The following is a 12,334-nucleotide window of genomic DNA, read 5'->3' as shown; positions in this document are numbered from 1 at the left end:
AAAAAAAAAAATTTTAAAAAAAAAAAAAAAAAAAAAAAAAAAATTAATAAATAAACTAAAAAAAAAAGTGAAAACAAAAAAGTTTTGGTAAACTGCTGCCAAACCTTAAGCAATCAGGCAGGAGATGGGTAGCACCAAGCTGTGCCTGAGGGGTGGGGAGTGGTGGTGCAGGGACTGGAGAAAGCAAAGCAGTAGGCTGCAGCATGTCCCTGTGTCCCCAGGCGTCTGGCTAAGTCCACCCTCCTGCTGATCCCCCTCTTTGGTATCCACTACATTGTCTTCGCCTTCTCTCCAGAGGACGCCATGGAGATTCAACTGTTTTTTGAATTGGCCCTTGGCTCATTCCAGGTAAGCTTTTGGGGACTGCAGCTGCAAGCTAGAAAGAGGTGTTCTCTCTCTCTCAGAGAGGCAGAGGACGCAGAGACAGCACACCAGATCTTCCTGAAGCTCAGCGGTGGCTTGGGAAGGTGAATATGTCATTTGGCAGAGACCCAAGGAAAGCAGGGGTAGGACTGTGCTGTGTGACCCTGAGTGGGCCCCATGGTCTCCACCAAATAGGGGTGGGAGATAAAACTAAGAGAGGATAAGAGATACCACTCCAGGGAGAACAAATGTAACCCCAGTGTGTTATAGTGTGCAGCTTTCAATAGCATATACCTAGTCAAAATAATGTGCCCGCTGATGGCTGAGCCATCAAAAATCAGGCAGGAAGATGAACTGTGGGAGGGTGGGGGTGGGGTGGGAGTGTGTTTGAAAGAGAACAATATCCTCTTCTTCATACTGGAGAGTCCATAGAAACCACCCCAAACTGAAAAATCCACAAGTGGCAACATCAGCATATTATGTAGAATCAGTTAAGAGAGTTTCAAGTAGTTGCCTCTGAGGAACAGGAAATGGGGGCGGGGAGTCAGGAGGCTGATGGTTTTTGGAAGCAAAAATCAGTTGACTCTTTAAAATCATGTGCATACCCAACTTGATAAAAATAAAAACTGACTTTAAAAAATAAAATGAGGTAGAAAATCACCTACCTACTAGTTCAAAAAGATGTTGTAAGGTTAAAAAAGAAAATTAAACATGTTTGGACAGAAAGGAGCCTTAATACGAATCCCAAACTTCACAATGTCATTTGTTTATTTATTATTTATTCATAGTTAGTTCCTTCCAAAAATAATGAGATGTCACTTTTGGGAAAAACATGCAGAGGACAAAAAATAAGTAGATGAAGGATCAATGAAAAAAAGGGTATAAAGCTGGATGAACTCATACACAGAAACAAATTTGATGAAGTCCTATAAAGGTGGGAGAAGTGGGCCTTAGGTTTGGTTTGGAGCTTCCCAGTAGCCAAAGCAAAGACAGAAGCACTCTGTTTCAAGATTTATGGTATCCATTAAATGAAAAGAAACTAATTGCCAGGAGAAGGTTCTAGGGCCTGAGAGAGTTTTCCTGATGGGTTTTCCTAAAGGAGTTAGCCTGTCCTTAACATTCCCACAACAGAGCAATATTGTCCAGCAGAGCCTTCACCTGGGGAGGCCTCCACCTTGGGGTAGGGGTTCTGAGTGTCCTCTCATCCCCAGAGTTCTGCTCAGGGCAGGCATGACCAGGGTCCTCCCATCATTCACAGGTTCCAGGGAGGACTCATCACTGAGTGGAGTCAGGTCTTGCCCTCCCCACACCTTCAGACCCTGAACACCACAGAGCGTACCCTCTGCTCTCTTCTGAGCCACTCCTCTGAACAGAGCCCCCACCAAGGGCCCCAGGCTTCCAGAGAACCCAGCCTCCTGTGCGATCCACTATTCTTTTCCTTTTGGCTGGGGGGACCAGGGAGCTTTTACCACCACTGTTCTGATAATGTCCAGGAAGGCTGGGCTCACAGTGGCCCATTTAGCAGGTTGGGGATTTGAAGTCCAGTCACATGGAAGAACTTGACCTGATTCACAAAAGTGGGTAGTGGACCGTGCTGAGAGCTTGGAGGCTCAGGTCTGCCTGGCATGTACATGGAGACTTCCTGCCCCTCAGAGCAGGGGCTCGTGGTTGGGGCTGTGGACTAGCTCTCTGGGAAAAATATCTCATCAAGAGAAAACCAAAAGCACTTTCCTAATGTTCTCACAAAAATGTTTATGAAGAAAAAGGATCTTTAAAAGTTATATGTATATGTATACATATATGTTCCTATATATATACACATATAAAATACATATATATGTATATATACATATATGAAAACTTCCATATACAAAAGTGAAGAGATTAGTATAAAGAACTCCCATGTGCCCATCCCCAGCTTCAGCAATATCCACTCATGCTCTATCTTGTTTCATCTCCATCTCTACCCACTACCCTCACCTTTTTAATTAAATCCAAGACATCATATTATTTCATCTGTAACATTTTAGTATGTATTTCTAAAAGGGGCTTAAAGAATAGTGCACACAACCACAATACCATTATATGATGTCATATGCTTTTAAAAATTAAAATGTATTAGCTCTTTCAATTGTATAAATAATACTTGCTTGTTGTTGATAATTTGGGAAAGAAGGAAAAGTAAAAAAGAAAAATAGATGCTTTTAAAAATTAAAATGTATTAGCTCTTTCAATTGTATAAATAATACTTGCTTGTTGTAGATAATTTGGGAAAGAAGGAAAAGTAAAAAAGAAAAATAGGAACAAAATCATTTATAATCGCTAACCCAGGAATAACCTCTGTTAAAATGTCAGTATGTTTACTCCTGCCTTTTTCCTATCCACAGACACACAGATGCCCACACATACCTCTATAATTGGGATGATGATGTGTAGTTTTGTATACTGCTTGCTTTGTTTAAGTTCTATCATGCCCATCATGAACATTTCTTCATGTCATTAATTCTTCAATCTTCATTTTTAATGATCATATAGTAACTGCGGCATTTAGTAAACTTGCTGGCTTGTGTGAAGCCTGCCCCTATATACACTCGGGGCACAGCTTTCTCTCACCCAGGGTTCCTGCCCTCCCCTGGACAGTGCAAATATGTCCCTGGATCCCAGGACAGGTGAGGCCTGGGCAACTCTGTGCCCATGAGATGGGCATCAGCCTCAGCCTGACTGCCGGCTCCGGGCCAAGTACACAGCTCCACTCATGCCTAAAGCCCTCTGTGACTCAAATCCCTGACCTGTAAAGTGGGGGTCCTCCAACCTACCTCTGAGGGCTTCAGCAAGGATTAAATGAGGCACCTGGAACCCAGAATTCCACAATCACAGAGGCCAAGCTATGCTCCAAATCCAGGTCTTCTATTTCAAAGGCTGCCTTTTGGTGCCTTCCACCCTGCTCTCTGACAGTGGTTCCCAGATGGTGATGCCTCATTCCAACCATGCGGGGATCTTTAAAAGCTGCTAAAGCTCCTGCCCCATGATATTCACATTTGGGATATTGAGTGCAAGCTGGGTAAAAGCTCCCAGGTGATTTTAATGTGCAGCAGAATTTGGAAACCACTGCCCTCAAATAGTCTCTACTGTATGTAGCAGTCATTGATGCCTGACATTCTAAACTAAACTCTTCTAGTTTCATCACTAATTCTTGTTAAAATGCCAGGATCCCTGAGTGGTCATACATATTAAGCCCACCATAGACAGGCTGGTTCATCGCCCTGTGGGGTCATTTCCTAAGAAGTAAGTGGTGAAGAGCAGGCATGGTTGGAACTGGGGAGGAGGGGTCAGGCCACCTAAGGTCACAAGTGTGACACCCAGGCCTTTGGGGGAGGAGGGCAGGCCTGTGAGGAAGGGAAGGTTGGCCCGAGGTGGATCCCTGAGGAGGTAAGCATGGTGGATGCACTGCAGAGACACTGCTTGCCACTTGTTCTGCAGGCCTCTAAGTTGCCAATCAGACATCCCAGACTGGAGTCCCTACCCTGGCAGAGCTCCATGCCAGGATCGTAGGGGCACCAACAGGAAAATAGGAGCTCCAAATGACAGGGAGGGTGGATCTTGATAGGCACAAACACCACCCAGCCAGGCAATGTAAAGCCCTAAGCATGGAGATCCATCCACCCATCCATTAAGCAGGGAGGTCCCACTGCTGGCTGGCCAGGACCTATACAGGTTGTTCTGATCACACATTTGTTTTTAAATTTGAATTAGTTATCCATGTATAAATATCTCCAGTTTTCAGCTTGTCTTAAAAACTAGACCATGCAGGGCCCAGGGTCTCATACTGGACTGGCTCTGCCCCCTCCCAGTGGGGTGAGCACATTTCAGTGCCACTACTCCCTGTCACTCCCAGATGTCCCACCTTACTAATTCAGGTGACCTGCTGGTCCCCACTGGCCCGAGTTAGCAGCCCTTACTTTACTGTCACTGACACCACTAGACATGGGGAAGAACAGAGGAAAGAAGCCTTGTCTTTAGCCACAAGGATCTCACAGTCTATGATGGATGATGTAGGTACAGCCAGGGGTATTGTGAGTGGCCCAGAAGAGGCAGCCTGAATTCCCCCTGGGGTAAAAGACTGAGGAAATGAGCCTGGAGCTGGTGAGGCCCAGCTGCCTGAGGCTGAATGCGGATGCTGAAGTGCCTGCACTAACCCTGCTCTCTGCTCCCTCTGGCAGGGACTAGTGGTGGCCGTCCTCTACTGTTTCCTCAATGGGGAGGTGAGTGTTCTTGGGGTACACAGATGCCTGGGAGAGCTCCTAGCCTCTGGATTCTGGTGCAGAAGGAGCTATTTGGAAAGAGTGGTAGGAAGGCGGGTGATGGAAGAGAGGGGAGGGAGAGATCTGGGCTTCATGGCAAGAAGCTTGGCTAGTCTTCTAAGAGTCTGTGCTCACTTCATGGTAGCAAGACTCATCTGGTGGGCTTGTTGAAAACAATTCCCTAACACCCCCCCCCATTTCTGGTTCAGCAAAAACGGATTCTGGGGCTGGCCCCGTGGCGCACTCGCAAGAGCGCGGCGCTGGGAGCGTAGTGGCGCTCCCGCCGCAGGTTCAGATCCTATATAGGGATGGCCGGTGCGCTCACTGGCTGAGCGCAGTGCGGGCGACACCAAGCCAAGGGTTGCGATTCCCTTACCGGTCACAAAAAAGGACAAAAACAAAAACAAAAAAAACCAAAAACGGATTCTGTGGGTCTGGGCCGGGGCCTGAGAAAATGTTTTTTAACAAGCACTCCAGGTGATTCTTAGCCATGGGCAAGTTCAGGAAATGCAGGAGGGAAGCACTGGCACCCCCACCAGAACCCGGGTTCCTGATAGCTCTGCAGCATGTTCAATGAGCAATCTGGTCACTACCTATCTCTGGGCCTCAGTCTTCCCATATATGGAATGGGTGACTCAGAAGAAATGTCTGCAGCTTGATCCCCAGAGACCTCCAAATGAGTGTGACTTCTTGAGTGACCGCACACTCACTTTGAGGACTCTGGCCTTGCACAGAGCATTTGGGTCAGGACATGAGGCTCCAGGCACACAGAAGCTATGTAATCAACATTAGTTGAACACTGTTGCACACAGGTAACGCCTTTCTGTGACTTGGCCTTCCCTCTGGTTCACCACACTTGAGTGGGAATGACCTCTGATATTTTCCAAAAAGCAAGCATAAAGCCTAGCCTCGAGGTTTTTCTGCTCCAGCTGGGAACTGTGAAGGAAATTTCCGAAGAGCAACTCCCTGGGTCCCAGATAAGTTCTGAGCTCAGTTGTCTTCACGGGAATAAGCATCCAATTGTCACAAGTGCAAATGTGGATGTTTGAGCTCTGGAGTTTGGCAAATAAATCACAAGTCCTTTTCTTCGGGACATGATGTAATGAGATTACAGGTGTAAGTGCCCAGGATAGAGGGAGCTCTCAGTACCTACTGAATATCAGGGCTGGAAACGGTCAATCTGAGTGGCCTGCAGGAGAAGGGACAGCAGGACCCAGAGGCAGCATGGAGGCCTCTGGGCAGTAAGCGGGACTGTGGGCACTGGGCCGTCCTTCCCTCCTGGGCTGATGGCTAGTTTCTGGGGCAGGTGCAGCTGGAAGTTCAGAAGAAGTGGCAGCAGTGGCACCTCCGTGAGTCCCTGCTGTGCCCTGTGGCCCTCAGCTCCTCCTTCAGCAACAGAACCAAGGCCAGCCCCTTGGAGCAGAGCCAGGGCACCTGCAGGGCCAGTGTCATCTGATGGATCCTGAGAGGCTGGACACTGCTGCAGGACAGCCATCTTCCCAGAAGACATCCTGTGCTCTCCCCTGTGGCTGATAACGCCTCTCCCCCAGGCCTTAGATTCCTCAGAACTGAACAGAAGGGACTTGGGGCACCATGGGGCGGGATGAAGGCCTGGGAATTGGGTCTGTTGTGCTCTTCTGGGAAGAGCAGTTCAGGATCCCAGGAGAGGGCAGGAAAATAAATGGTACCTGGGACAAGGTTTGGTTTGCATTTGTCAGTCCTTTTGCCCTGAGACACAAGTGAGGGAATATGCTGTAGCTCACTCCCATGAGAAATCAAGGCCCTTGGCACTAGGAAGATCCTATCCATCCCCCACTACAACTCACTAATCTGAGCCTTCAGGACAATGGCTCTGTTAATGATAAAGTCACAATGGAAGGAAGGAGAGTCCCAGGACCCCCCCGCCCCTTTAGTGTCCCTGACATTCTTACTGCTCTTTCACAGTTGTCCTCAGCCTGGGAGGCAGGTGAGCTGGAAATGGGGCATGATCCCACTTTAGAGAAACAGGTTCACCTTTGTGACTTGCCCAAGCTACTCAACAAGGATGTGGCAGAAATTCAGTCCAAGGCCTTTTACATTTTTCTGGCGGCTGGCTGGTATGGGGATCTGAACCCGTGACCTTGGTGTTACAAGGTTGCCCTCTAACCAACTGAGCTAACCAGCCAGCCTTGGGGCCTTTTATTTCAAGTGCCTTTGTTCCAAAGCAGGTAAGGACAGGGACCAGTCCTGTCTCGCTCAGCTCTTGTGAACTTTAGTCTCACTGTTCACCCTGGCTCTCTGTTCCCTTGTATATTTGCACTTCCTCCCCTATGTGAAGATGAAAGAAGACTAAATATTTGAACCCTTTCACAAAACAAAACCTACTAGTGCTCAGAGGAAACATCCTGGAAACAAGTGTCGAGGAACAAGCATCTTGCTGGTGGGTGGCCAGCTCTATTCCTGTATTTGGGTGACCGTGTATAAGTGTATCCCTCTCTGGGCCTTGGCTCCCCACCTCCATACCCGGAAACAAGTGTCGAGGAACAAGCATCTTGCTGGTGGGTGGCCAGCTCTATTCCTGTATTTGCGTGACCGTGTATAAGTGTATCCCTCTCTGGGCCTTGGCTCCCCACCTCCATACCTCTCTCCCTCTGCAGAGACAAGGTCACCCCCTACACCATTTCCCAGGCTGAAACCCAGCCTGTGAGGTTGATGAGCTCTGCTCTGCAAAACCGAGCAGTCCACAGAAACCTTTCCCATGGACTTCTGCGTCTTACATACTACGCCACACAGCCTCATGATTTGTGCATCTTGGAGTAAGAACTGTTAAAAATCACGAGAGGTAGGTATAGGCACTCAGCCCAACCCAGGAAGGGGGCTTGCAGTGGCAAGAGCAGGGCAGAAACCAAAACCCCATGCAATCAGTAGGAGCCAGGATAAACCAGGTAGGGGAGGGGAAAGGGGGCCTGTGTAGAATGAAATGGCTGAGGACAAAAACCTCTCCTACTTCTGGGCAGAAATGAGACTAAAAAGGGGGCAGTCTGATGAACGAAGTGCAGATCTGCCAGCGATGACAGAAATCTCCACTGGTTCCTGGCCCCCTTCACTTTCACTCATCCTCAGGATGGTTATTAATCTTTACCCATGGTCTGGCTGTTCCCCTTACCCCCTGTGGAGCCCAGCAGGTCCAGACATGTGCTCTTTGAAACGTGTTCTAGGATCAAAAATGGTACCCCAAGGCTGTCTGACCCTTACAGATGGCGGGCACACAACACACGTTGGCCTGGGGAGGACTGTGTATGAGTGTTAGAAGTTAGGTGGGCCCTCCCGGGGGGCCTTGCTCAAGAACTCTTCTCAAAAGAGAAAGGAAACCCACCTTAAAGCAGGATTCTGATAGGCAGAGCCCCCAGAGGGGACAGCCAACTTCTAGAAGTTGGGGTATCCAGTATTTGTGAGGTTCCCACAGCAGGCATGGGTCAAATCAAGTCAAACAGTTTTAAAATCTACTATGTGCCAGACATTCTGAGGGAATCCTGGACCCTGCCTCCCTGGCATGGCCATAGCTAAAGGCAGGGAAACGTGCACGAAGGCCCTTTTAGCTAATGGAAGAAAGCTCTAAGCCCCAACTGGACCCTGAGCTGGAAGAGTGATCCATTCTTAACAACCCCAGGAGCCCTAGGGACGATAACAGCCTACATCCAAGCCCAGAGTCAATAAAACAGATGTGAACTGCACTTGGCTATGGCCTAGCCTGGGCACCAGTTACCCAAGATGCTCCCAAAGCTATTCCAGTCCAGGGAAGAAAACTCAAGAAAAGAATTTTAAAATGTTTTTCTTCTTCTAAAACCAGAACCCTAATAACTTGGCTAAACCTGTGCAGCTGGTAGCACTGAGGCACCCTCCTGGCCTCCGGCCCTGCAGACCAGCTGTAGAGGCCCCTGGGCCATTTATGGCTGACCACTCAAAGCTGAGTGGCTATGAGGCAGCAGTTTCAAGGTCACTATCCCACCCATCCCCACCAGAGGCCCCAAGTTGAAAAAGTCCCACTCTTTCTTGTAGAGCCCCATGTCCCCGTAGGAGCCCTAAAATTTTCTTGGTTGGTCCCAGGGGTGGGTGATGCTGTTGATGTGAAGACCACTGATGGCGTTCAGGAAGAAGAGGAAGGAGGCGGTGAATTCGCACCAGAACGTCAGGGTGAAGCCAATGAGTGTGACCTGGTTCCTGAGGAGGATCACAAAACCCAGGAGTCCCCCGAAGGACAGCATGAAAGAGACCAGGAGGAGGATGGAGCCCATGGCCCACTTGCGCCGTGAGTGGGCATCCTCACACACCTGGGACACCATGAGGAGCTCCAGGCCAAAAATGGCGGCCACCACAGCCAAGGCACCCACGCTGCGGGCCAGGCCCACGCCCATGGCCAGCCCCGGCACGGGGGCCTGGCTCAGGTCTCTGAGGCAGTGCGGCCCACTCTGGTTGGTGGTGGTGCAGAAATGCCACAGCCCATAGAGGCGGTCCTCAGCCAGCAGCCAGTATCCATCACAGATGGAGACCGAGGAGAGGACCACAGCCAAGGCGGTGCATGTGATGATGAGGGTCCGGATGAAGGACTCAAAGAACGACCGGTGGGGCCTCCTTCGGCCCAACAGCCTCTGGGCCTGGAAGACACCACAGGAAGCAGCATGTCAGTGAGGGCCCCACGCCATACCCGCTCCAACCTCTGCAGGGAAGTCCCCTGAACATGCCTCCAACTTCCCACAGCCCTATGTCCTGCTCAGGCCTGAAGTGAGGCCTGGAACCCTCACCTTTTCTCACAGCTTCCTCAGCACAGACCCACCTTCTCTGAGGAACCCTCCCTCCATTTTACCAGTCCTCTGTCCTCCATTCGAGACCTAAAAGCAGTTACTGTCCAGGATTCACCAGGAACTTAGGGTTCCTGGCCTTTCTTTCTTTCACGATCTTTATAATGGCTGAAAACTCCAAACTGACTGGCAAATCTTAGTTCTGAATTCAGAAAACCTGTCTTCCCTGGCTCCTGTGACATTGGGCATACAGCATGCCTCAGTTTCTCTGTATGCACAACAAGAACACTGTCAGATAGTGCCTGGTAGGGTGGTACCAGCACTGGAACATAAGCATATCAATACAACCTTTAATTTTCCTTAGTCTCCCAGGACACATCCGGTTTTGCCCTCACCCCCACCCACCTGGTTGTGCACTTTCCACACTGGGTCCAGGACTCTGTGTTACTGCCTTGTTTTTTTTCAGTACTGAGAGTGATGTTTGCACCTTGCCCCTTAGACCTGCTCAGCCTGTACCCCACCCAAAGCTGCACAACCAAACTCTGTGTTCTAGCAGCTTCTAGGTGTGGGGGTGATGTTGCGGCTACCCTCAGCCTCTGGTCTCAGCACGGGAAGGGTGCACTTCACCTCCTCCGTCTCCTGGCAAGCCAGCTAGGTGTCCAGTGAGGCGTCTCTCATCTCATAATCCTGGATCACTACCCAGGCACCGCTCCCAACCTCAACCCAGAAAGCAAAAGAAAGAAATCCTTCAAAGAGTAAAGGCCTTACCACAGCCCACACTCCCACCTCTCTCTCAACTTCAGTCCCCAAATCACTCTGCCACTGTGCTGCTCAGGCATAGTAGCCCTCTTCCCATGCCTAGAACTTTCTTCCCTCAGACCTACCAGCCCCTTCCCCTCCAGGACAATGCCTTTTCTCCATTTCGCATGTCTCAGCTTAAAGTCTCATCCTCAGAGAGGTCTTTCCTGCCCACCCAACCCAAAGTGGGTCCCCTCTTGGTATGCTCTGTCAGGCATCCTGTTTGTTTTTCTCACTGTTCTGACCAGTTTGTAGTTACATGTTATTGTCAGTCTCACTCAGACACTGTGTCCCCCATACCTGGCACAGTGTTTGGCCTGGGCATTCAGTAGGTGCTCAAAGAAGAGCCAGAGGATAAAGGGTCAACTTTGCAACCACTGTCCCTTCCTTCTGAAGCTCCCTTTAAACCAAGTCTCCTGCCCAGTTATAAATTAAGTTACCCTCTTCACAGTGTGTGTAGAAGCAGTGCAGGTTACACCCTGGTGTGGGAGGTAAACAAAACAGACAGCTCACGCATGACAGTCACTGCTAGGAAAACAGGAGAATGGAGAAACGGGAACCATTTGCAAATGGAGGCTTCATAGGCAAGTCTAGCCACACTGTTCTATGAGGCACATAAAGCAAAGCCTTGCTCCTGGGAGACTCCTGTGGCTACAGTCCCAGCAAGACTGTCTGCTACCATGCCCCAGACAGAGGAGCTGCTGCTACTTTCAACCTCAGGGATACAGGAACGAGGATGCAGTCTGCTTTCAGCATCTCTGCCTAAGTAGCATCCTTATTCTTAAACCTCAAAGTTGATAGAGTAGGAAGCTCCGTGGGGGTGCAGAAAGAGGGACACTATGTCATGTAGAGAGCAGATGACTTGCCCAAGATCACTCACCTGAATCACAATAAAGATGGTTTTAAGAAGCTGCCCAGACAATTGTATCAGGTGCAGGAGGTGGAATCCATTCAGCTAACAAGAATCAATGGGGGCCTCCTAAGGACAGGGCCTTTGTGCTAGGGCTCAATCTTACTGATGAGGAAAAGAATTAGAGTAGAAGGATGCCCAGAGGACCAAGCAGAGTTAGGACCAGCATCTCACTGCAGGTCCTGAGACAAAGGCAGCCTGGGATGCTGTAAAGAGCACCCAGATAGGAGTCAGGGCTGTGGTTCTCATACTGGGTCCCCTTCCTTCCTGGAGGGGCTTCAAGGTGCCAAAGCAGGGGTGGTAGGGGAAGCTTCCTCACTTCAACTATATATAATAGATCCCTGTTGCCTGCTTATGACACTGGAGGTCTAAGAATCTGAACTGCATTTTATTAGAGAAAGGGAAAAAAAAGGATCTCCTGGTAAGAAACAAACCAAATAAAACTTTGAAAACTTCTATGTCTACTCTACAAACCATTAACAGTGTTTGGCCTTGGGCAGTTTCTTAACCTCTTTGGCCCTTGTTTCCTCATCTATAAAATGAAGTAGGTGACACCTGCAGGAAAGCAGTAACCATGAAGTCACTGGCAAGGTTACAATGTCTCTAGAGATTGAAATGGCCCTAGGATGGGAGAGCCCCAGATAGAAAGAACAAGTCACAGGACCCAGAAACCTTTTGACCTCAGACATCACACTGTTTGGAAAACAGGCACATCCTGTCCCTTCCTTAGCCCCACCTGTCCTCGGCACAGACTGGACTTCAATCTCCAGACCCTTAGACATTATGTTGGGATTCAAAAAAGACAACTAACTTCATTTCATCTTTTCCCCTTCCCACCCCGAAGCAGAGCTTCATTTAAACTCTCTGACCACCGCTAAAACTCGCAAGGATTAAATGAGATCCTGTGTGTAAAGATGCATGGCACATGGGCAGCTCCCAATTCACGGGAGCTATGGATGATATTTATAACAATAACAACGCATATTGGAGTCTTCATTCCTAACCACCTGGCACCAACCCCCGTGCTGCTGGCACCTCCACCAGCTTTCAGTGATCCCGGGCATGAAATCCTCTCTAGAGGGCAGCAGCATGGTCAGCAGAAGGGCAGTAAAGAGGGGAAAAGGGCAGGTGAGTCCTGCCCCCCCCCCCCCCCCCCCGCCAGTCCCCAGCTGTGTGTCTTTGGG

The 12,334-nt window shown here is 49.3% G+C and overlaps 2 protein-coding genes across 3 annotated transcripts in view; one reads left to right on the top strand and one right to left on the bottom strand.

Moving 5' to 3' along the window:
• The window catches only part of SCTR (secretin receptor), a 35,921-nt gene extending 29,558 nt beyond the window's left edge, over positions 1-6,363 (top strand). Inside the window, exons 9-11 of one of the 2 annotated variants that reach the window (XM_008585497.1) lie at positions 222-348; positions 4,584-4,625; positions 5,971-6,363. In XM_008585497.1, coding sequence (XP_008583719.1) covers positions 222-348; positions 4,584-4,625; positions 5,971-6,120 — 319 coding nt within the window. In that variant the 3' untranslated portion in view covers positions 6,121-6,363. The remainder of the gene's footprint in view (positions 1-221; positions 349-4,583; positions 4,626-5,970) is intronic. The other variant, XM_008585498.1, reaches the window with a different exon arrangement.
• Positions 6,364-8,459: 2,096 nt separating this feature from the next.
• On the bottom strand, positions 8,460-11,207 carry TMEM37 (transmembrane protein 37). Its single transcript, XM_008585496.1, has 2 exons — positions 11,121-11,207; positions 8,460-9,298 (listed from the first exon to the last, which is right to left on the bottom strand). The coding sequence occupies exon 2, from the start codon at positions 9,056-9,058 to the stop codon at positions 8,726-8,728; it is 333 nt and encodes a 110-aa protein (XP_008583718.1). The 5' UTR covers positions 9,059-9,298; positions 11,121-11,207; the 3' UTR covers positions 8,460-8,725.
• Between the last annotated feature and the right edge of the window lie 1,127 nt (positions 11,208-12,334).

Source organism: Galeopterus variegatus, unplaced genomic scaffold (assembly GCF_000696425.1).
Source record: "Galeopterus variegatus unplaced genomic scaffold, G_variegatus-3.0.2 Scaffold3594, whole genome shotgun sequence".
NCBI classification, from domain to species: Eukaryota; Metazoa; Chordata; class Mammalia; order Dermoptera; family Cynocephalidae; genus Galeopterus; species Galeopterus variegatus.
Note: the sequence above shows the minus strand (reverse complement) of the source record. Positions and strands in the feature narration are given on the sequence as shown.

Excerpts from the sequence above, each read along its gene's own strand:
- TMEM37 (XM_008585496.1), bottom strand. The coding sequence starts at position 9,058 with ATGGGCGTGGGCCTGGCCCGCAGCGTGGGTGCCTTGGCTGTGGTGGCC.